Source organism: Eptesicus fuscus, chromosome 15 (genome assembly GCF_027574615.1).
Source record: "Eptesicus fuscus isolate TK198812 chromosome 15, DD_ASM_mEF_20220401, whole genome shotgun sequence".
Classification (NCBI taxonomy): Eukaryota; Metazoa; Chordata; class Mammalia; order Chiroptera; family Vespertilionidae; genus Eptesicus; species Eptesicus fuscus.
In genome coordinates this window covers 52,935,433-52,960,211 of record NC_072487.1, presented here as the reverse complement: position 1 = coordinate 52,960,211, position 24,779 = coordinate 52,935,433, and the positions used below count along the sequence as shown (strand labels likewise).

General features: G+C 45.8%; 1 protein-coding gene and 1 non-coding gene across 3 annotated transcripts in view; both read left to right on the top strand.

The window, feature by feature from the left end:
- Positions 1-5,618: 5,618 nt before the first annotated feature.
- TBC1D2 (TBC1 domain family member 2) overlaps positions 5,619-24,779 on the top strand; it is a 44,443-nt gene continuing 25,282 nt past the window's right edge. The window contains exons 1-5 of one of the 2 annotated variants that reach the window (XM_008142139.3): positions 5,619-5,795; positions 6,108-6,539; positions 9,877-10,018; positions 15,599-15,746; positions 22,134-22,267. In XM_008142139.3, coding sequence (XP_008140361.2) covers positions 6,171-6,539; positions 9,877-10,018; positions 15,599-15,746; positions 22,134-22,267 — 793 coding nt within the window. In that variant the 5' untranslated portion in view covers positions 5,619-5,795; positions 6,108-6,170. Of the gene's footprint in view, positions 5,796-6,030; positions 6,540-9,876; positions 10,019-15,598; positions 15,747-22,133; positions 22,268-24,779 lie in introns of those variants that run through there. The other variant, XM_054727260.1, reaches the window with a different exon arrangement.
- LOC114231748 (small nucleolar RNA SNORA66) lies at positions 20,502-20,633 on the top strand. The gene has a single exon (XR_008558422.1). It is a non-coding gene; the product is annotated as a small nucleolar RNA SNORA66 (small nucleolar RNA).

Genomic DNA, 24,779 nt, shown 5'->3' with positions numbered 1-24,779 from the left:
GGGCACATTCCTTTGAATTCAGCCTGCCTGGTGTGATGACTCAATTATCACACTGCTTTTCTTTATTTAAACTACTGTGACAACTTCATTTATTCAGCAGGACATGATGTCACTTGGCCTTCACTCAGCTCTAACACATCACTTCTCTATTCAATCCACCTTTGCTTTTTTCTCAGGAGCCTTTGACAGTCACGGGGCCCCCCAGATAACACATACAAATAAAACAGTGATTGAATGCTGATGCTCATTAAACGTTAGGCTTAGTGCTTTGCAGGCATAATATCATTTAGATCTCACAGGGACTCTAGAGCAGGGACAATTATTGCTGCCTTTTTGCAACTAGACACCGGCACAGAAGGTGAGTGCCGTCCTGGGTCACACAGCTGGAATGGTAGAGAAGGAATTTGATGCTAGAGCTCACCCTCTTACACTTCCTTAAACTGCCTCATCAGAAGTAGCTGGATTCAGATCACCCAGAACCGTGGTCAGCAAACTGCGGCTCTCGAGCCACATGCGGCTCTTTGGCCCCTTGAGTGTGGCTCTTCCACAAAATACCACGGCCTGGGCGAGTCTATTTTGAAGAAGTGGTGTTAGAACAAGTTTAAGTTTAAAAAACTTGGCTCTCAAAAGAAATTTCAATCGTTGTACTGTTGATATTTGGCTCTGTTGACTAATGAGTTTGCCGACCACTGACCCAGAATATGCCTATTTAATTTATTTTAGGTGGAGGTTTAATGAAAATGAAAACACAGTGTTTTGGGGTTTTTTGTCTTGTTTTGTTTTGTTTTTAATATATCTTTATCTATTTCAGAGGGGAATGGAGAAGGAGAGAGAGACAGAAACATCAATGATGAGAGAGAGTCACTGATTGGCTGCCTCCTGCAACCCCCACATTGGGGATTGAGCCCTCAACCCAGGCATGTGCCCCGACTGGGATCGAACCTGGAACCCTTCAGTCCATAGGCGGATGCTCTTCCCACTGAGCCAAACCGGCCAGGGCAGAAAACACAGTTTTTTTAATGTATAGATTTGCACACCTCTGAGATTCACCTGTGGAACAGACTGAGGCTATAAACCCCAGTCTGGGCACCTCTGGCCCAGAAAACGTGAGAGGGGGAAACCCTTACTGCACTGAAGCCCAGGCAAGCCAACAACATGGAAGAAGCAGAAACAAAACTCTGCCCAAGTTGCTCATCACCCACATCCCCACCCCACTCCCCCCACCCCCCGACCACTGCATCTGAAGCATTCAAGCCTCCAAGATCTGACAGAAGGATTCTGCCAGCATCCAAAGGCAAGATAGAAGATGCTCACCCTTCTGGGGGAAATGCCAGCCCTGGATATGATATTTACTGCTTAGAAATAACCAGGCTGGCAAATGCTATCAACGGTAGGTCAGAAAAAAATATGATGTTGTATATTCACAGAGTGGAATATTATACAGCAGTGAGAATGGAAAAAACTAAAACTACATGTGACAATATTAATGAATCTAAAAAATAAAATAAAAAACATTCAGAGTGAAAAAAGCCAGATATAAAAGAGGATGTATTGTAAGATTCCTTAATAAGTTTAAAAAGAAGCAAAACTAATGTTTAGACATCAGAATAGTGGTTACCCTGGGTGGGGAAGGTGGTGTGAGGAGGGCTTCTTGGTGCTATTAATATTCTGGTTCTTGATCCGAGCAGTGTTTACAGGCCTGTGTTCACTACATAAAAATTCTTTGAGCCCTTGCCTATTTGGCTCAGTGGCTAGAGCATCAGTCTGTGGACCAAAAGGTCCCGGGTTCAATTCTGGTCCAGGGCCTGCATCTTGGTTGCAGGCTACTCCCTGGCCTGATTCCTGGTCAGGGCTCATGCAGGAGGCAACCAGTCAATGGGTTTCTCTCACATTGATGTTTCTCTCTGTCTTTCCCTCTCTCCTCCACTCTCCCTAAATATCAATGGAAAATTATCTTTGGGTGAGGATTAACAACAGAAAAAATTTATTTGAGCTGTACACTTATGATATGTGATTATATGTGTATAGTAACACACACACACACACACACACACATATATATAGTCACACACATATGTATATTTTATATATAATACTAGTGTCCCAGTGCACAGACTCGTGCACATTGAAAGGAAATTAATTAGAAAGTGGCCAGTGGGGTGGGACTGGGCAAGATGGGGCCGGACATGCCCTAGAGCCAACCTCCTGCAGTCCCTTCCCGGCCAGCTGCACCTGGGGCAGCGCTGTGGCTCGAAGGGCATCTGTGGTCACCACAGCTCAGAAGTAAATCAGATTCGGGGCCAACAGTGCCCCAGCAACAACATAACCCATGGCCGAAGGTGGAATCACACAGCCCCGCAAGGAATCGGGCTCACTCCTCTCTGGTTCTGGGGTGCATCACCTGAGAACCGCTGCTGCCAAGTCACCGCAGCTCAGCAGCTCCTGCATTGAGCATCTGCCCTCTGGTGGTCAATGCGCATCATACCTACTGGCCAGTCAAATGGTCGGATGGTTGGTCGGTCACTTAGCCTTTTATACATAGATATACATATAAAAATATAAATATGTATGTGTTACATATACATATTTCTATAAAAATCATACATGTATATAAAGAAAATCACACATCGTTTATTATATACCTCAATAAAATATGCCTTTTCCTGGGCTGTAAAAAAAAATCCATTAGAGTCTATGAAGATTCTGCAGCATAAAGACAAACAGCACACAACAAGCTGAGACTGAACATACTTTGGGAAAAGATTTTCTGCAGGAAACAGAAGTAAATGCCAAATCTCATCTGCATCTGCTCTAGTCTCGAGAAAAATTAGTAAAACCTCATTTCCATGAGACAAAAGATTTTATAGATAAATTGATGAGACAATTTATGAAAAGAAAAAAAATGAAAAGTAAAAAAGAAAAGGTAGGGAAGAAAGGAGGGAGGAGGGATGGAGGAAAATTTCTAGGATGGAGGTAGTGTCAAATTTAACTCCTTCCCTCTCCCAGTTTCTTGCTGCAAATAACCTCTCCACCCCAATAGGGGAGGATCTTCATACCATCTTCCCCACTACCCATCCCCACCAAGGGTAACTACATGCCAAGCATGTGTTATAGTGTTTAGTTATAGAACTTTAAGTAAAAATAGGAGAGTTTAGAAAATGATCTGGTACAAATGAATCCTGGGAGGTCCCTACCAGCTCAAAGACCTTAGGATTCCTAGAACTCATGCTAATCCTAGTAGCTAACACTTGCCAAATGCTTTCTACGGGCCAGACACTGTGTAAGCACTTTATGTGGTTTATCTCACATAATCATGTAGTAACACTACTTGGTAGGTACTATAATTATCCTGTCATACAGATGAAGAAACTCAGGCGGAGAGGCTAAGTAACTATGTCCAAGGTCAGACATCTGTGATTATAGAGCCAGAATTCAAATACAGACAGTCTAACTCTGGAGACACTAGAGAAGAAGTGATGAAGGTACCACCAAGATTTGATATTTAATTTCCCATGAGAACTTTCTCTTCCCACCCATTAAATGACACTCCTGCATTTCTTACCAAGCATACCAAGAACATAAAACTTGGAAATCTAGGTGTTTTTTTTTTTATTTCTCTGGCTTATATACTTGTGAAAATTAAACTAAAAAAAAAAATTCTCTCATGTTATTTGGTTCTTTAAAATAAAATAAAAAATTTAAAAGCAAGTTTCCCTGGAACTAAAGTTCCTTTTGTATAATCTGGTTTACATTCAGAATTTGAAATGGGATATAAAATAGAACAGTCTTCAATGTCTGCACTGTCAGGTCATCTCTTTCAAGATTCTATAACTACTAGTAAGTGCTGTAAAACATGTGCTTGATGTGTAGAACTGAATTTCCATGAGGCTCAGTCATGCAAAATTGGACTGATGGAGTAGACATTTGTTCCAGTGATCCTGCCAAGTAGCTGGGGAGCCAATTTTGACCTTGAGTGTCATGTTAAATTGCAAAATTAAACGTTGTTTATCTGTTTGCCTGATTAAATATTTTATAGGAAAACTGCCAATGAGAACCATTTTTGCAAATGGCTTGTCAGTTTAAATGAACCTAATTCCTTTAAACATTATCTATTTGAAAATCATGTGTCAATTAAACATGAATCCTTGGGTTTTATCAATTGAAAATGATACTACTCAAAAATAGGTATGTTAGAAAGTATATCATGATGTTTTGTTCACCAGAAAGCCTAACATTTTAAAACATATTTTCAATGAGACTGTACTCTTTCCTTCATAAGAGAACTAAAACTATCCCATAGAAAGAGGAGAAAGAAATCGACATGGAAAACACCTACATGCACTGATGTTCATTAGTGCATGTAATAAACCCTTATTGAACATGAAGAAACACATGCTTTTGTTGATAACCTGTTTCTCTTGCCTTCACTAAATAAGTGGGTTGAAGGTCTATGCAAAATACGTTGTTTTTAAGGAGTCAGATTATTAACCTGCCTGTTTGGGTTATGTTGTGTGAGGGTTATTCCTGAGTGCCTCTTTTAAGCCCTCTGACAAAAAAACTTGGGGACACCTAATGCAGACAGGGGCAGTACACCACAAAGGCCACAAGGTGTCACTTCGGGACAACCTCTTGCTCTGCAGCTTAACAATATCCTCCAAGGAGGGGCGGGATATTGACTATATTTTGATAAAATTACCAGAAGTGTATCCATTAGGATATACAGCAATTAATGCATTTAGATCAACAGGAGTTCCCCTCTAATGTCCCTAAAACTCAAATATTACACATCATTTTTCCAACCTTACTGTCATAAACATACCCTATTTTTAGCTAAATAAGTTTTGCGGAAATAGTTTTGTGGCCTGTTTTTTCAACCTAATATTTTCTGTAGAAGTCCATATCCTTCTGCAAAAAGTATCCAATCAGTTACTTAACCAATTTCGTATTTTGGGTCATTTATATTCCTTCCAGTTTTTTTTTTTTTTTAATGTATTTTATTGATTTTTTTACAGAGAGGAAGGGAGAGGGATAGAGGGAAACATCGATGAGAGAGAAACATCAATCAGCTGCCTCTTGCACAACCCCTACCGGGGATGTGCCCGCAACCAAGGTACATGCCCTTGACTGGAATCTAACCTGGGACCCTTGAGTCCGCAGGCCGACGCTCTATCCACTGAGCCAAACCAGTCAGGGCCATTCCTTCCAGTTTTTTGAAATAATAAGTAATGCTATATCGAACATATTTGTCAGCTAAAGGGAGAGAAGGGGCTAAGAAAGGGCTAGAGGGGTGGACAGAAATGGGCTCCAGAGCCCAAATGGAAGATTGCGCCCTAGACTGGAAGGAAGGGGAGAGTTGGGGGCGAGAGACTAGAAGAGGCAGGAAGTTGAGCGAGTTGGGGCCTAGGTAGAGTTACTCTTTATTAGTTGGTACAAAATTTACTGAGCCCAACCCCGCCCAGCAGTGCAGCAGCAGCAGCCTGGGCGCCCCATATCATGCAACCGGCGCCGGAAGGTGGTGAGCTGGAGCTGGGACAGAGGCGGGGGAGGCCGCCGCGGCCGGCTGAGAGCCACGAAGGCGCAGAACTAAAGCAAAGAGAAAAGTTGGCGGCCGAACCCACGAGCCCCTCACGCCCCGCAACACCGGAAGTGGTGCCACCGAGCCCGGCGTCTCTCTCAGCCAATGGGCGCGTGATGCGCCGTCCGGCGGAGACCCGCGCGGCCCCTGGGGAGAAAAGGCGGCGGCCCCTCGGCGTGAGGACCTTTCCTTCGACATTACTACGCGAGTTACCAGGACGGTAAGGTCCGTGACAGGCGTCCCTTCCCGTTCCTCTCCCGCCCGTTAACCTAGCTCAGAGACACCACGCCTCCAGCCAGAGGCCCGCCTCACGCCCCGCACCTGCCCCCAGTTAAGAGGACTGACTGGCGGGTACCAAACCCGGAAGTGGGCGGGGCAGGAGGAGCCTGCGGGGGCGTGTCGATGGGCGTGGTTAGGTTTCCGAGGGGCGGGCGGGGCGTGGCCCGCCACCCTCCTGGGCTTTTGGTCGGTGAGGCTCGCTCCCCGCTGCGGGTCACCACTGGGCCCGCCCTCGCGCCCACGTCGCCCTCAGAGCCTCCGAGATTCGTCCGGAGTCGGGCTGCGGACCTCCTCACCCTGCGCGGTCCGAGCGGCGATGGAGGGCGCCCCGGAGAAACCCCCGGAGCCTAGTTCCGCTGCCCTCAGGTCCGGAGAGCCTGTGGCCAGGGGCCCCGAGGGGCTGCCTCCCGAGGAGTCCGAGGGCTGCGCCCGGCCCCTGGAGACGGTCCCCAGGAAACTCTGTGGATACTTAAGTAAGTTTGGCGGCAAGGGGCCCATCCGGGGCTGGAAATCTCGCTGGTTCTTCTACGACGAGAGGAAATGCCACCTGTATTATTCGCGGACCGCGCAGGATGCCAATCCCTTGGACAGCATCGACCTCTCCAGTGCGGTCTTTGACTGCAAGGCGGACGCCGAGGAGGGAACTTTCGAAATCAAGACTCCCAGCCGGATTATTACCCTGAAGGTAAATGGACTGATTTACCCCCCTTGTAAGCAGGGATGAGTTCCTGGGGCACGGTGGGTGGTCACAGTCAATTTACCGGGAAAATGATCACCGATCCTGATGGCCCAGTGAGCCCTGGGTGCCCGGGCTTTTGTGATTTTCGGAAGCGCATTCACGCCCAATTCCTCACGGGGTTCCCACAACAAAGGCAGGAGTGTCGGGTCCGTAGTTCGGATCAGGAAACTGAGTCAGAGAGATGAAGTGGCTGGCCCCACCTCAGGCACCCAGAGGGCGGTGTATGTAGCCCATTCTTGGGATCTCATAGTCTTACCTCCTCTCAGGACCGCATCCGAACTTGGGGGTGTGCCTGACAAGGCAGTTACCTTAACTTTCTTACTTGGGGCTGACGTATAGTCAAGATGGGAGTTTGCAATCCTCCCTCGAGACCTAGATTCTAAATCACTTTTCTTGATGTTCTGGCCCAAAGGAATGGATGCTGAGAAAATGTTGGCAGGGATTGGGAGGTAAACATTGAGGTTTCACTGATCAGCTTAGACTATTCATCGGGGCAAATCCAAACCTGCTTTCCCTATCAGTAGGTTTTGTTTAATCTTGTTTGACTGAGAGAGCCTGAAACGTGGAAAGGCCATGTGCTTTGAAATCAGACAGGATTGGATTCAAATTCTACGTCAGCTACTTACTAGCTGTATGACCCTGGGCAAGTCACTTAACCTCCCGGAATGTAGGTAGTTTGTGAGTTTTAAAACAAGATATGTAAGCGTCTGGAACAGCAAATTGTTGAAATACTCCCAGCACCTAGAATACAACCTGGTACCTGGTGGGTGCTCAGTAAATGTTGGTTGAGTGAACACACATCGTGGTGGAGCCAAGAGGAGGTGCCCCAGAACTTAATTGGAAAGACCGATCTGCACTTTGAAATAAGAGTTCCAGGATCCACACTCTGAACTAAGAATGTGTCAGGAGACAGCCTTCCCACCCCATCCCATCTTCCCAGCCCTCCACCCTTACCTCCAGCCAATTGGGCATCTATTGAGGCCCCTGAATGCAGCCCACAGCTTCAGCTCTCCTTTACAACCAGACCAGCATGGGGAGATCAGATAAAATAATGGAAACCAGGAATTCCAGGCCAGGCAAGGCAGGCATTTCACAGGTCATGTGGTTTACAGGTGTCTCCTCCCACAGGTTGAATGCTGTCTGCAGGGTCTCCAACACATGGCTTTTACTATTCCATGGATCTGTGTTCATGCCTGGCTCTGTGCTAGGCACTGGGTATGGAGCCAAATTACACCTATCCCCTGATGCTCAAACAGCTTCAGATTTGGTGAGAGAGACTGACAGGGAGATTGGCACGCACAGTAAAATGTTCTGTTAGAGACGCAGGAAGTCTGTACCAGAAAAGTGTGGTGACAGGATGGGTCAGTTCCACTGAGTGGGAGGGTCCATCCAGAAAGGACATCATAGAAGGGCTGATATCTGAATCCTGAAAGAGAACATCAGTTTTCTACCAGCAGACAAGAGGGAGAATATTATTCCAGGTCAAGAGACCCCCATGAACAAAGATGGGAAATCATGTTACCACCCAGTGTCCAGGCAAGTTGAGGGACCCAAAAGATGGAATGGGAGAACAGAGGCCCACGGGGGAGGGCAGGGCATTATGAGTGATAACAAGATGTGTGGGCTTTGTCCTGGGGGCTGTGGGAAATTGTCAAAGAGCTTTAAGCAAGGAAGCACCGTGATAGTAGAATGCTCAGAAAGCTCAGTCTGGCTATGGGGTAGAGAACAAATTAGGAGAAGGCAAGGCTGGTGGTCAGGGAGTCCATCAGGAGGTGATCAGGAGAAAATGATGGCTGAGCCAGAGCAGTGACAGAGCGAGACGGTGGCTAGGGATGTGAGGCAGGAAGAATGTGAGAGAGGAGTCAGGGATGGCTCCTGTAACTGGCTGACTGCCTGGTTGGTCCAGTCACTGATAGGAGTTGAACCCAGGATGAGGGGACAGTAGGACATCGGGTGTATGTCTTCCTCAGTAGACTCTTAAGTTCTAAGAGGACAGAGGCATGTGTGTTGGCTCACCACAGAATCTCCAGTGCCTCCCTCAGTCCCTGACACAGATAGCAGGTGCTCAATATATACTTGTCCAGTGATTTAATAAAATGGGTTTGGTTTGGGGCTGGACCTTGTCGGTACAAGGTCATGGTGAAGCCATGGGAAGACCTGCAGTCTCTCAGGAAAAGTGTATAGAAAGGGAAGACTGGTGGGCATCATTTTATCTTATTTGATATCTTTACAACAGACCAGGAGCCTCTTCTTGGAGCCCCCTGGCCTCATGCACACCTCACCTGTGAGCCTCTTAAAAGGAGGAGCTTGCCCTGGTTGCCTGTAGCCTCCTGCTTTCCTCATGTGGCCTGGATTGTGAGCAGCTCTGTGAGACTCAACATCCACTCCGAGCGAGCTGCCCAGCTTCTGTGCCCAATCAATCACAGGCCTTTGCTACATAAGCCACATCTCCTGGCCATAAACTACAACAAAGCTCTGGGAGTGGGAGAAGTGGGAGACCCAGGTTCTGGGACCAACCCGAGCGGCTTCAGAGCCTTAGTTTCTCCATCTGTAGAAGGGGCTGATCACTCCTGCCCGGCCTCCTCCCTGGAGGATCTGGTGACCTAATGGATGTGAGAATAGATGTTTGTACCATTCAGTGGTGGAAGACCAATCAGCATCAGCCATTAACTGTTTGGGGGTGGGGGCATGCCTGAAGGGTGCCACTTTGTCGTGCTGTGCATACTGGCTTTCCAGTCCCCGATCATATGCATGATTTCAGTGCATCGCTAAAACAGAAGGGAATCTCCATTCCACAAAAAAGTCAGCTAAGACATTGAGATGTTGCACAGAGAGACAGAGATAGTGATGGTATCCTGGGCCCCACCCAGGGCAGAATTTTAAAGCTCTTACCCTCTCTCTTAGCACCTCCAAATTCCTTTGCCCAGTGAGTACATTTTGAGCACCTACTGCATGTCAGGTACTGTGCTGGCCACTTTACCTTCCTTACCTCATTTCATCCTCATAACAACTGTCCTATGGAATGAGTGCTATCATCACCATAGTACAGGTGAGGACACTGAGGCCCAGAAAGGTTAAGGAACCTCTAAGTGGGAGACCAGAGCCTGATCACCTTCTATAGCCAAGAAGCAGGTGGTGTTTTCTAGGTGGGCACCCAGCCACAGTGAAATTGTTTTCTGGGAAGGAGCGTTACCAAGCCTCCCTTGACCTTCCCACATCCCATATCCAGTGCCACCCTGTGGGCACAGAGCCTTCCTTGCCAACTAACCCTTGTGCTTCTCAGGCCGCCAACAAGCAAGTGATGCTGTACTGGCTGCAGCAGCTGCAGATGAAGCGCTGGGAGTTCCACAACAGCCTGCCTGCACCTCCTGTCGCCCCTGACGCTGCCCTGGCTGGGAATGAGCCTGCCCTGCGCCTTGAGCTAGGTACCCAATGGGCTCGCCTCCTGTCCACACCCAGGGCTCTTGGTGACGAAGCCTCACCCCTCCTGTTAGAAGTGAGTGGGAGGAGCCCTCTGCTAAAGAAGCAGGGAGCCAGGGATGTGACTCAGGATCAGTTAGGGCAACCTGATAGTGGCAAGGGCAAGAATATGGGCTCCGAGGCTAGGCTGCCTGGTTCACATTCTAATCCTGTGTGGTCTTAGGCAAGTTGTTTACCCTTTCTGAGCTTTAGTTTCCTTCCTTTGAAATGAGGTCAGTAAAGAAATTATACTTACTTCTTAGGGTTTTGGTGAGGATTAAATGAATCCGTATACCTTGAATGGTTGGAATGATGCCTGCACATTGTCAGTTCAATAGCTGTCAGCTACTATTACGATGACTATAATGGGAATGTCTTAAGAAATGAAACTTTCACCGAGTTGCTCTGAGGTAGGTTAATGAGAAATTGCAGATATTGTTACTGCTGCTTTACACAAATGCTTTTGTGCTATGAGTTGTGTAGACCAGTGTTCAATGTATTATTCCTGTTGTTCGCATAAGCCAGAATCCTTCACCCCCACGTGGCCCACAAATAATTTTCTTGATCCCAAATCCTACAACATCCCAACAGGGAGGAGTCCTGGAGATCACACCCTCCCACCCCCATGCTGAAGCCAGGAATATGACTGACAGATTTTAGAATCAGGACTGACCACTCACAGCTGCCCCTGCAGGAGCACAGAGAGTGAGGTCCCACCACAGATCTGCAGCGTGTCTAAGATGCCTCATCCTTAATTAACATCCTTAATTTCGGAAGCCAAATGGGTGAGGGCAGGACTGTGGCCAAGTGCATCATAGACCTCCATACCCGGATGTTTTTCATGTCCCAAACTGAGCTCATCTGCCCTTGACTCTTCTCCCCCAGTTTTCCTTTCCCCATTTACCCAGTTGTTCCAGTAACCAGGAGCCGCCCAGATTCTTCCTGCATCTCAGTTAGCCGGTCGTCAGTCACCAGTGCTGGCCTCGTCTCCCTGTGGCCTACACATCAGACCCAGGCCCCACTTCACTGCTGTCGCCTTGGGTCAGGCCTCAGCTCTCAGCTGAAAAATTATAGAGCAGCCTCCGCCCTCTGTCCCAGCCTGCCCCCTCTGACCATCCTCCTCACTGTAGTCAGAGTGAGCTTTCTAAAGTGACAGCCTGAGCTCAGCCTTGGCTCAGTGGTTGAGCATCAACCTATCAACCAGGAGGTCAGGGTTCGAGGTCAGGGCACATGCCTGGGTTGCAGGCTCAATCCTTAGTGTGGGGCATGCAGGAGGTAGCTGATCAATGATTCTCTTTCACCATTGATGTTTCTATCTCTCTTTCCCTCTCCCTTCCTCTCTGAAATCAATAAAATATATTTTTAAAAAATAATAAATAAATAAAGTGACAGCCTGAGCCCCACTCCCCTTTCCTGACTGCTCACCATGTCCCAGGCCCAAACACAGTCCTAGCTCTTTAGCACCTAATTCAGTCCTTCCTGCTCTCACCTCTGTCTGCTGCCCCAGCACCTGCCTCGTGTCTTATGCTTCAGAGTGCCAGAGGCGTCTCTGCTCTCTTCTCGGCCTGGGAATCCTACTTCTTCTCGATGGCCAAGCTTTAGTGTCCCGCCCCCCCCCTCCTCTTGACAGTCTCCCCTTGGAAGCATTCTGGGACTTTGTCAGCTGGACTCTATATGAGTCCTCAACACTTCCAGACCATTCTTGAGGCCTGTCACACTGTGTTCTAAGTAGAGTGTCCTTGTCAGTCTCTGCCCCCTAGCCCTAGAGGGTGGGGGCTGTGTCCTTGTCACCTGTGTCCCCATGATCTGGTGCCCTGCCTGGCACATTGGATATTTGTTGCATGAGTGTATGAGCAAATACATTGAATTTCATAATTAAATGAGGAAAGGAATGTAAAGCCTTTAGCATAATGCCAGGCACATAATGCTCAATACATGGCATCTGTCTTAATAATATTATTATATGTATACATGTGCACTGTTATTATTATAACAACTGCATCTTTTTATTGTTAATAATCATCAGTAATTTCTCCTGAGAACCTTCTGAGTGTTTTATGATTGTAAGGGCTTTCTTTGGGGAAGGGTTTATTTATTTTTGCTTCTACATTTTTATTCTACCCTCCACTCCCCACCTCCCAGAGCTAAACAACCCTGGTTGTGCTGAAAACTGCAGTCTGAGTTGACACAATTCCCCATCAGCCTCGGACCAGAAGTAATGAGAAGCCCTCCCTGACTTGAGATGGGAAGAACCAGGTTATCAGTTTTGGGATCCCACGGGTTCAGCACACTCGGCGGGCCTCTTCTGGGCCAGCGCCCGCTGTGGGCATGGGGGCAAGGGAATGGTTGTCATGACCAGGGTGCCAGTCTCCCAAGGAGGACACTGGGGAGATGCAGGAAGCAGGCATATAGGCTTCCCCTCTGAAGCCTTACTCATCCTGCAGCAAGCCCTCACCGTCCCGGACCAGGGCCCCTGTGAAACCTTCCCCAGCTTAACCAGAGAGACATTTCTGGAGTCTTGAGCAAGCTGGCAGGCCATGGGTTGGCAGGCTGGAGCAGGCTGCCCCACCTCTCCAGTGCCTCCCTTCCTGAGAGGAAGCAGGGGCCTGCCGCCAGGGCAATGAAAACCTACCAGCTGGCGTCTGACTGAGTCACAGGCGCTGCATCTTGCACAGCGTCTCAGGGCTGCCTTTGAGCACAAGGCACGTTCTCTACAGCTTGTAAGCGTTCACACCTTAATTTTATATTTCCCCTGAACATTGGTCTCCATAGAGCCAAGGAAGATCAAGGGGAAGCCAACGGATTGATAATAAAGACATGGTGCCAAAGTAGAAAACATCTCACAAAGCACTTTTATAAATGTTTATCATAAAAATATCCATACCACTTACATTGTTGCAACACTTCACATGTATCATCTAGCTAATCATCACAACAATCTTATGAGATTTTTGCTGTTATTTTCATTTTACGGAAGAGGAAACTAAGGGTCGAAGAGGCTCAGGTCAAACAGTAAGAAGATGTCAGTGCTGAAATTTGAACCCTAGTCTGTAGACTCACACAAACACGCACCCCATCCTCAAGCTGAGGAGGTGACGGGCCATGTACCAGGGCCCTCCAGGAAACCAGTGGCCTGCTGGTCTAAGCCCTGGTTGTAGGTGATGGCTTCTTCCTGCTGGTAATGGGACAGCCTCTACAGTTCAGGCAAAAGGAGAAGTACAAGTAAATGCTGCTGAAAATATTTTGTATGGTCACCTCACCGGGGGCACGTCTCCAGGCTGGAGAGGGACCCAGAGGCCCCAGACCAGAGTCTTGGGTCAATTCTATTTCCTGAAGGAAGTGCTACCCTTCCCTGTGGCATCACCATCATGTGCCTCTCATCCTTTGGACACACCCTTTGCACTGGGAGCTTGCGCTTTCCTTCTTAGTACTGTCTGCTCGTCAGAAATGCTGCTGTAATAAGGAAAAGTGAGGAACTGTGTTGAATGCATAGCTCTGCTAGCAGCTGTGCGACCTTGGTCACAAAATTCACCTTCTCTGAGCTGCTGTTTCCTCGTTGGTGAAACGAACCCCATGGTGACATTTACCCCCAAGACGTAGTTCTGTGTGGCCTCAGTAGATCTAGAGCCACAGGTGGATGTTAACAAAAAACAGATATTGGCAGTTAGGGAAGTACTTGCCAAGACATTAAAATCTTAGACAGATGGTAATTTTTTTCTTTGTTGTGATTGAGGGAGAATGAGGATGGATAAAGTATTGATAAGCAAGGAGACCTTAATTATTTTGAATCAGCTCAAAGTCTGAATCAAAGAATCCTTTGAAAGATGTGCATCCACAGTATGGGGCTTTATGGTTTTCTAAACATTTTCATATATTTTAACCCTGAAGGAGACAGAGTGCAGAGTGGCTGTCCAGTTTTTAAAATATGGAACCTGAAGCAGAAAGAGAAAAAATGATCAGCCCGGTCACAGCGTCCTCCCAGCAGAAATGCCAGGTTTCTTCTGGCTCCTGCTGAAACCCCCAGGGGCTCTGCCATTCCAGCCAGATGTGATCCCTTCTTAGCCACCCCATCCCATTTGTCCTTATCACCTCCTCCTCTGGGACCCTCCTGGCATCCTCAACTCTGGCTCTGGAACCCCTTCTCCCACTCCTTCTGCAGGTCCAAATCACCTCCAGCTCTCCAGGCCACTCTAATGCCCTTCCTCCAGGAAGTCTTCCCTGACTTGAGTTAGAAGGAATCTGTCTCCACCTCCCAGAACTCCCCGAACTCTGGCTGGCCTGCCCTCTAGCTTCCACCTAATTGGTCTTCCTGAAGCATGCACTTTTCCCTGCTCCTGAAGCTGGGAGCTTCCTGTGCCTTTGATGATCTCACTTTCTCCAGCCCCACCTGGAAACTTTAGGGTAGACGCCCAAACAACTGAGAAAGTAAATTGAAGGGAGGAACACAAAAGAATTCGTGGGTGTGGCCAAGTACCAGCCAGGCTGCCGCATCCGAAAGAGCCTTTTGGGGATTGACAATGTGTTATTTGCCAAGTTAGACTGCAAAGTTTATTTTCAAGTAGATTGAGCAACTCTCCCTGGCCCCCACCATTGCATTTAATGTTCTTGCAGATGCAAGGCAAAAATAAATGTCCGATACCCCTTCGCCCTCTCAGTAAGAGGGCCCCAAGTAAAAGGTGTCTGTCTCAGGGCTGCCTGGTCAAGATCATACCATCTCCAAGTGGCCTTGGTTCTCTTCGACTTGTGGTAGCACTCAAAGCTAACTTCTGAGTCTTTCACCTCTTTTCTCTTATATCTCAAATAATGTTTCATTAGTCTTGAAACCTTCCTTAATATTAAGCCTTTAAAGTACTCACTGTATAAGAATCCCTGTTTAAGCAGAACATTTGAAAAACATAGAAAAGTAAGCCTACCACCCAGAGACAGCCAGTGTTAGCATTGTTATGACCTCCCACCTGCCTCTTTTTTTTTTTTTTCTTAATGTAAATGATTTTCTGATCAGATAACAATACAAAACGCTTTACTTTGCTTTTTGGTACTCAGTATTGTGACCCTAAAATGTCCCTGTGTTGTAAAATCTGTTTTTTAGTACCTACTTTTGATAAATATATATTATTTCCTGTTTATAGATGTAACCCATGTTTACTATAGAAAATTTGGGGGGAAACATTAAACTATAATGAGTAGCCTGCTCACTTTTAATCCCAGTATGCAGTTCTGACCACTGTTAAGATTGCCAAGTATTTCTTTGAGACTCTTCCTATACAATGGAGATCATACTATAACCCTGATTTTTATCTGGCTTTTCAACCTTAGAGTATGTGCCATGCATATTCCCCATGTTCTTAAGCATTCTTCCTTAGCATCATTTTAAATGGTTGAGTAACATGCCACCTGCCTCTTTGGCTGCTGTTAACCCACAAGAAAGTCTTGCTCAGGCTGACTCCCACCTGCTCCCAGTGGGAGCTGAGCCCATAGCACCCACCTGACTGGTCTTTCCAAGTGCAATGACCCAATGGGTGATTTCCCTTTTCTTTGTTCCCCAGATCAAGAGGAGGCAGAGCTGGAGGAATTCCTGTGCCCCGTGAAAACGCCCCCTGGACTCGTGGGTATGGCAGCCGCCTTGCAGCCAGCCCCTGCCATGCCCTCGGCCCTTCAGAATATTTCCCTCAAGCACCTGGGAACCGAAATACAGTAAGTGCTAGTGGGGCTGAGGGGCTGGCCAAGAAGCAAGTAGCCCCTTCTTCAGAGCTTACTGTGATCTGGGGTGATTCCCAGTAGGGAGGAGGGCCTGGTGGGGAGGGTTTTAGGGCAGTGGTTCCCAACGTGGGACACACGCCCCACAGGGGGGAATTTGATTTTTAAGGGGGGCAATTAGAGAATGAGTTGTTAACAGTGAATTTTTTGCATTTCTTATGTTTCTAGGGGCCTCATATACAGTATATAAATATATATTGTGACATTTATGCATTTCAGTTCTCTTTTATATGTTTTGAAATTTTATTTGCTATTTTTTTCATATCACTTCATATTATTATTTTTTAACAATTTCTTAGTGATTTCTTCCTCAGTACTTCAACTGTCCTGTCATTCTTTTATTTTTCTCTTTCATGAATGCCACGTTCTTTGGAAGCTTGTTTAGACCAAGTTAATGTCCTTTTAGGCTTCCTCCACATGACTAGGAGTTCACTTGGAGATGCTTAGGTGGGGCATGGCCAAAAAAAGGTTGGGAACCACTGGTTTAGGGGCTCTATTTTCAATTCATGCTATTACTTTAAAATATTACATTCATTGTTCTGATTTTAAAGGTAGTGCATATTCTTTTTAGAAATTAGAAACATCTCAAAAGATATAAATTTAACATTATCCATATTCCTATCACCCAGACAAGCATTCTTAGAATTTAGTGTATCTCTTTCCTCCTCATCTTCTGTACACATACATGTGTAATTGATATCATGCTGAATGTAATGTGGTGATAGCTTCATAAATGTCTATATATGTCAAACGCATCAAATTATTCACTTTTAATGTGTAATTTATTAGATGCCCATCATTTAATAATGTATTATACATACAATTTCTCATCGGCAGGCTTTGTTTTAAATAGGTTATAAAAAGATAGCAATATGGCCTGGGCTTTGGAGTCAAATTGCCTGGATATGTGTTCTGACTCCACCAGTCATGGGCTCTGGTATCTTTGGCAAGTTGTTTGATTCCTCTGTGCTGCACTTAAATTGTTAGTAAATATAAAATTCAGCAGTGCTTGCCTTATATGGTTAGTGCAGGGGTTAATCGGTCAGTGCATGCAAACTGCTTTCGAACTGTGCTTGGCAATGGGTAGGTGCTTAATAAATACAGGGTGGGGCAAAAGTAGGTTTACAGTTGTTCACATGGAAAATAATATAATGATTTATAAATAATAATACAAGAACAAACTTTCACATACTCACAACTGTAAACCTACTTTTGCCCACCCTGCTGCTGCTATTGTAGCTCTTACTGAAGAAATGGAAGCTTTTGGGAATTCAGACTATACCCAATTCTGATCTGTTTGGGTGCTTATTTTTTGTGAGGACTTCATACAAACTGGACCTCTTAGAAAGCAGAATAGATTGTTCACTGGACTCGGATCAGAGACCCTGGCTCTGTGTGACTCAGGCTTAGCATTTCCCTCGGTCAGCCTCAGTGTTTGAGTTTGCGTGGGTAACTAGAAGGGTAGTGATGCTGTTCCCAGGATAGAAGCAGGTTTTAGGGGAAAGACAATGAGTGTTCTTTAGGGCCTGGAGGTAAACTACCCATCAGGCACTGGGTGGAGGACCTGGAACTCAGGAGAGCAATCTGAGTTAGAGAGAGACTTGGGGAGTATGGGGCATGGTTGAGCCCCCGCCCCCGCCCCTGCCATCCCCCCCGCCCCCCCAGTGTGAGTGGACAAGGAGGGTGCCCTGCTGGGGATCTTCTCTAAGGAGGAGCTGGAGAGAACTGGGAGCATTGTGAGCCTAATGGGGGGCGGGGGAGGGGGGGTAAGAGGGGGCCTGAGAACTTCAGCCATCCAGCTGGTACACACTGTATCCAGGATGGTCTCACCAAGATTAAGCCAGGTTCCTGCCTGGTGAAGGCCACAAACAATAGAAGTGGAACAGAGAACATGCAGAGACCAAGAAAGGAAGGAAGTTTCAGGGATTAGTCAGTTACCTCCCTCCTGACACTTGCAATAACCCACAGAAAATGCAAGGGAACATTGCACGTGTCCTGGGGAGAGCCCAGTGAGTTCAAGGTTGCCCTTGTCTCCTGTAGCCCCTGGCCCTGGCTGGTCTTAGAGCTTACAGTTGGGTCTGCCATTAGCCTAGGTCATAGTCTGGGGAAGGGAGTAAGGGAGCTTCCAGAGCACCATACTGGGTGCTTCATACTCCCATTGAGTTGTCTGCACAACCCGGTGAAGTGGTATTAAAACAGTTAAGTTCTCAGGCTGTGGAGTCAGATGTCCAGGTCTAATGCTCAGCCCCACCATTTATCATCTCTGTGGCTTTGGTTACTTATCTTTTCTGAACCTCAGTTCTCCTCTTGTGCAATGGAGGTGATAACAGTACTCACTCCATTGGGCTGTCATGAGGATTAAATGCATTGAATGTATGTGTGTGAGGATTAAATTAGTTGTATTTCTAGTGTTTAGCTTAGAGCCTGGTCCGTAAAGGGCCTCATTGTGGTGAATACATTCATCATCCCCACTGCAGGTGAGAAAACGCAGGCTCAGAAAGGATAAATGGCTTGCCCAAGGCTTTCTTTCCAGAACAAGCTTTTATGACCACTACCTTTATGCTGACCAGGCATTTCAGACCTAGAGCTAAACGTACACAGAAAATGATCTATGAATTGCTTCAACCCAAGTCAATAAATTTATGAAATGGAGTTGCCTCTTCCAAGCACAATAGTTTGGCTGGGTAGTGGCCACCTGGTCTGTATCTGTAGAGATCAGAAGACCCTTTACTGCCCTGAGGTTGGGGTTTTTATGCCTCTATATCCCAGGGATGACTGTGAGCTCCCAGACATGTTGGGGAGGCTGCAATCCCTGGGCAAGGGGATGTATGGGCAGCAATGATGGTCACCCCACCCAGCCACTTCCTCTGGCTGTAGGGATGTGTCTCTGAGTCTTCTCCAAGTCATGTGGCTTGTGGTTTGTGAGATTTGTAATGGAGCTCAGCACAGGAGCCAGCACAAAATGCTACTTAGTAAATAGTGTCCCTCATTGCCTCATCATTCTTTCTATATGGCCTACCACCCTTTATTTTTACATGGGGAAAATAAGAACTGGGAAGGGGAAGTGACTAGCCAAGGAGTCAGGGGCTTCTTAAAATAGGACCTTAATAATAACAGAGTAAAAGGAGTCAGAGACCAAATTTTAAAGTCTGATAGAGTGCTGACTTCTAATTTCTTCTCTGTTCTTAATTTAACTTATTAATTTCTCCATTAAAGTAAAATCTCATTTTTATTTTGGACCCAACTATACCAAGAAACTGGATTTTCTTTTAAAGATAAGTTTCAGATTAAATAATTATTCTTTGAAAAAAATCAACAAACTTTTAGCTAAACAGATCAAGAAAAGGCATAAGACTAAATTACTAATATCAAGAACAAAAGGGGACAATACTATCATTGTTACAAAAATAGTAAGATTATAAGGGAATACTATGAACAATTATATGCCAACAAATTAAATAACTTTAATGAAATATGCAAATTCCTAGAAAGATACAAATTATTAAAACTGAATCAAGAAGAAATAGAAAATCTGATTGGACCTATAACATATAAAGAGATTGAATTAGTAATCAAAAAACTATCCACAAAAATAAACAATAACAACATCTAAGACCAGATAACTTCACTGGTGAATTCTACTAAACATAAAGAATAATTAATACCAATTCTTCACCAACTCTCCCCCCATAAAAGAAGAGGAGGGAACACTTCCCAATTCATTTCATAAGGTCAGTATTACCATGACACCCAAACCAAACAATGATATTACAAAATTTTTTGAATACCCAGAACCTTCACCTAGTATTTCTTTGTGTTTTTTCTAACCCACCTCTTCAGAGAAGGTATGGGTTTTCAGGAGTCCCAGCTTTATGTAAAATTTCAATTTTAGCCCTACACTTTGTATGGATCCAAACCTTGTTTTCTTTCCTCCCTTGCAACCAAGGCTCTAGGTTTTTGGTATCAACAGTTAATCCCTGACCACAAGAAAAAAATCTGTAACTATGTGTGGGTGATGGATATTAACTATAATTATTGTGGTGATCATTTCACAGTATGTACATATATTGAATAAATATGTTTTATACCTGAAACAAATATAATGTTATATGTCAAACATATCTCAATATAAAAAAAACAACAACCAATAGTTGATCCCTGAACAGATTTATATCCTAGTCAACTCTTACGACAATAATGCTGCAAACAAACACTTCTAAATTCAGTGTCATATTAATAAGCTTTTCTTTTGCACTCATCTTAGTTCAGTTGCTATAGGCTAGGTTCACCTGGTCGTGACTCTAAGCTATTGGTAAGATCTAGTTCTACCACATATTTCTCATCTTCCATGGGCCACAGCTCCCTGAGGCATGTTCTTCAAGAGGGCAAGCCCCGCATGCGAGCACAGTGTAAGCCTATGTTCATATCACATTTGCTAACATCGCTTTGGTCAAGCAAGTCACATGGCCACACTCAAAGTTAAGAGGGGAAAGGGGAAGCACTCTGTTCTCATGGAGGTGGAGGAGCAAGAGCAAATACTGACATACTTTGTTTTGTTACACTTCACAGACTGCATTTTTTACAAGTTAAAGTTTTGTGGTAACCTGCATTGAGCAAGTCTGTCAGCGCCAATTTTTCAGCAGGCTCAGCGTTTTTTAGCAATAAGGTATTTTTAAATTAAAGTATCTCTGAGTGCAAACTGATCACTAACTCTGCATGATGTTGCAGAAGTGAAGGGAACCAGGTTTGCTAAAGTAATTGTAGTGATAGACGTGTATTAGCCTCAGAAGCTACTGAGGTGGTTCATTGTATCCTAGTACAGTGTAAACAAAACAAAAAGGTATCTCCGAGATATGCCTGTATTTGCTGAACAGTAATCTAATCTACATGGTGACCTTTCTCTTTATTTCCCATTTGAGTTTCACCTCCTTTTTCATATTTAGTGCCTAAGGACTTCTCTTCCTTTCCTGGGAATTCAGCTAAATATTTGTGAAATATGTTTTGTATTTATCTAGCATCTAGGTGTTTTGGAATAAGGGTTTTTCAGAGTAATTTGTCCCCCACATGGGGGTGATATAGCAGAGCCAGGATTCCAGCACAGATCTACAGACTTTCGCATCCTCTTTTTTTGGCCATGCTATTGCTGCCCTTAAATAAGTGACTTTCCAGTGCAGTGTTGTCTACCTGTTGACCATGACCACAGGGGGAAATAGCTCAGTATACACACACACACACACACACACACACACACACACACACACACATTTCACAAAATATTAACCCTCTCTAAGTGGAATACATTCTCATGTTTTCCATTTTGTTTTTTTAAATGCTGATCGTGATACTAAACTGATTTTATAATCTACCAATGGTTTATAACTTGCAGTTTGAAAAACACTGACCTACAGAACTCCTTTAGTCATTTTCTCTTCCTTGGTAACTAATTTTGGAATATGTCTACTTTTATATCTTGCAAAGGGAAAAGAAAAACTCAATTGAACTGTCTTTTTATCTGGCTCACTATGAATTTCTCTGTGGTCTCTGACCCTAAGTCAGCCTTTGGTGCTACCTACAAACCAAACATGTATTGAGATTGCACTTGGGTACAGGCTACCCCAGTGCCAGGTGCCAGCAGGCATGCAGGTATGTTAGTGCCCAGTTCTGAAGAAAAGACATCTCATTATTCAGCCTAGGCAAGTACTTGGTCACAAGGTGGCCCACTCATGAAGTGCAGTGAGCTCCTTGGAGACTGTGTGGTGACCAGTGAAGGCTTCAGAGAGAACAGATGGGAGCAGGGAAAGAAAGCTAGAGAAGGATGCCAGGAGATGTTCGGAACTCTTCTCAGCGGAAGTAGGAAGTACAACAATCTGATGATATCTGAGCCAGGTAGTTACAAGACCAGATGAAGGTTTTAGGCAAGTTAGTTTGGCAAATCCATTCAACATTATTCAACATATATGTAGCAAGGGCCCTCTATATTTCAGGCTCTGTTCTATGCATTCAAAGTACTTTGGTGAACAAAACAGACAAACATCCCTACCTTCAATGCTTATACTCCAGCTGCGGGGTTGGGGCAGGGGAGTCAAGCTTATATTGTTTATAAGCAACATTGTGGAAGGTGATAAGCAATGAAATGATGGAAAGAAGAGGGGTGAGGGGGATCGGGAGTGGCTCAGTGGGGTGCATCATGCAGGGTGCCTTGCAGACTGATCAGGCCATGCCTGGGCGTGGGATACAGCCTGAGCTCTAGCGGTGGCAGCCAGCGGGGAGGAGAGGGGCAGAGTGTCAGGGCTGTCAGCCTCGTGCTCCTCTGTTTCCCTTCAGAAACACGATGTACAACATCCGGGGCAACAGGCAGGCCCAAGGAACAGGCCATGGACCTCCAGGGGAAGATCCTCTGCCGAGCAGCGAGCCCCAGAGGGAGGAGCGGCCCTCATCCCCTGACCCCAGTGCCCCAGGTGAGCCTCTGCCCAGGGCTGAGCTGCCTTCGGAAACTGAGTGCCCTTCTCCCCAGAAACCAGCATTTGTTGCTTTTCTGTCAACCATGGCACTCTCCGGGGAACTCCTCCTGGGTTTATGGGTCTAGTAGCAGTGATTGATTATTATTGTTGCTATGAAATATACATAACATTAAAACTTAACCTGTTTCAGGGGTGCAGTTCAGTGGCGTTAAGTACATTCACATTCTTCTGCAAACACCACCACCATCCATCTCCAGAACTCTTCACCTTCCCAAACTAAAACTCAGCCATGATTCTTGAAGTAATAAAGGAAAATCCCACTCACTTTCTTACTTTTTTTTTTAATTTATAAAGAAAGGATATAAAAATGCCTTTCTATGGTCATTAAAATTCGTCAGCTCTGCCTGAAGAAGCAGAGCAGATGGCCTTTAGGTCCCATCCAGCTATGACATAGCACTTGATTGTTTCTTTCACAAAATGTGAGTGACCCACACCGTGGCGGGGGGGGGGGGGGAGGGAGGTTGGCTTCTTTGAAAGTGGCATTGGTGCCCTTAGAACAGACTTTAACTTAGAAACAGTTGGGAGAAAACTGGCTGAGGCAGCACTGTGTGTTCTTCTCATGGCGGAGAGGACGCCTGGGCGTGTAGAAGTGACTCTAGGAAAGGTGCCCGTGGGAGCAGTGCCTGGGGAGACCCCGCAGGTCACAGGAACAGTGCAAGAGAAGATCAGGACCATAGTGAGTCAGTAATAACGAAGCTAGCACTTACATATAGTAGTTATTTGTGCACTAAGCACTTTGGGATGGGGGGGGGGGGGGGGATAATATTTGTATTAGGATATAATTCACATACCATACAGTTCAGTGGCTTTCAGTATATTCACAGTTATGCAGCCATCACCATAGTCAATTCCAGAACATTTGTAATACCCCCCAAGGAAACCCTACATCCCTCAGCCATCAGTCCCAATCTCCACCTCCCTCCAACTCTAGGCAACCACCACTCTACTTCCTATCTCTGCAGACCTGCCTATTCTGGATAGTTTATACATGTGGTCCCTGCTGTCTGGCTTCTTGCACTTAGAACCTTTACAGGTTTCAACCATGTGCACTAACCACTTTACTTGCAGAAGCTGTTTAAACTTACAACAACCTGAGCGGCAGCCTCTGTTGTCGTTCTCATTTACTAAGCGAGGGAACGGAGGACAGGAACGTAGAGTGACTGGCTCCTGCCGCACAGTGAGTGACAGACCAGGATTCAGGCCCAGCACTCCGGCCCCACGCTGCGGCCTGAAGTTCCTTTTCTAAATCAGTGATTTTTAAAACTACATCTTTATTGCCATGAAATCTTGATGCCATAAACAAAATCTAATATACAAAGCAGATAAAAGCTGAGTTGGGTCGGGGGTGGGAGTCTGGGTTCCCCTCAGCCCCCCGTCCTCTGCCCTTCCCAGTCAGCCGTGAGGCACTCCCATGAAATCCTAGGGCACTGATTGAGAAACGCTGTCTTGGGCCTCGTTTTCTCCAGCTGTAAAATGAGCTCATGATCCCTACGCTTCCTGCCTGCAGGGCTGGTGGGCAGCAGTGTTTCAGAGGTCAGCAGGGCTGCAGGGCTGAGCCGCACAGTCTGGCTCTCCCAGCGCCCCGGGCCAGGAAGGGAACGGCCTGGCATTCCTCAGAGCCCTGTGGCTGCTCTATCCTCAGCTCACCCAGATTTCTCTGACGTCTGGAAACAAAACCCATCTGTTCGTATACACAACAAGTTCAAGGAGTTTCTGGTTCCTGTCACCTACTAGTTCTTTATCTGTTCAAACCCGTTTGGCTGTCCCTCAGCCTGGGCCCCAGAAGAAAGATGCTAAGTCATTCATGTTGTCCTCCAAGCCCTACCTGTCCCCTCCCCTGGGATCCCACGCCACATCCTTATTTTTCACACCTTAGTCTCAAAAGAATTGGGGATAGCTTATTAAAATGCATATCTAGGAAAAGAAAATGACTTATTAGGGTTAGAAAATTTAGATAAGATCCTTCAGAGTAGCCAGTGGGTGGGCAGCAAATGTGGCTCTGAGCATCTCAGCAGCCACGCAAAGAGAGAGATACAAGTGGTTGGATTATTCCCAGGGTCCACAAGAATAGACACATACTTTCTTGGAAGAAGCAAAGCCTTTTCTGGCACTGAGGGCTGAGGAGAAATTGTGCTGGGGCCTCACAACAGGCATGATGTGTCTGTGCCATGTAAACAAGATCCTCAAGGTCCCTTAACCTTTTGCACTCGGATGTCGAGATTAAAATTACTCTTTGAATGTATCAATAATTTGAAATATAAAAAAATCCAAATAAATAAGTTTGTATGAAAAGAAACTCCAGTTTTTTATTCTACTTCCGCGCTTTGTAAAATCTGGGGTATTTAAAAAATTAAATCCCGAGTAGAATAAAGGAAATGAGAAAAAAGCAAGCGAGTGCAAAGGGTTAACCATATAATCAGGCCATTAAATGTCCCTGGTTGCAGACTGA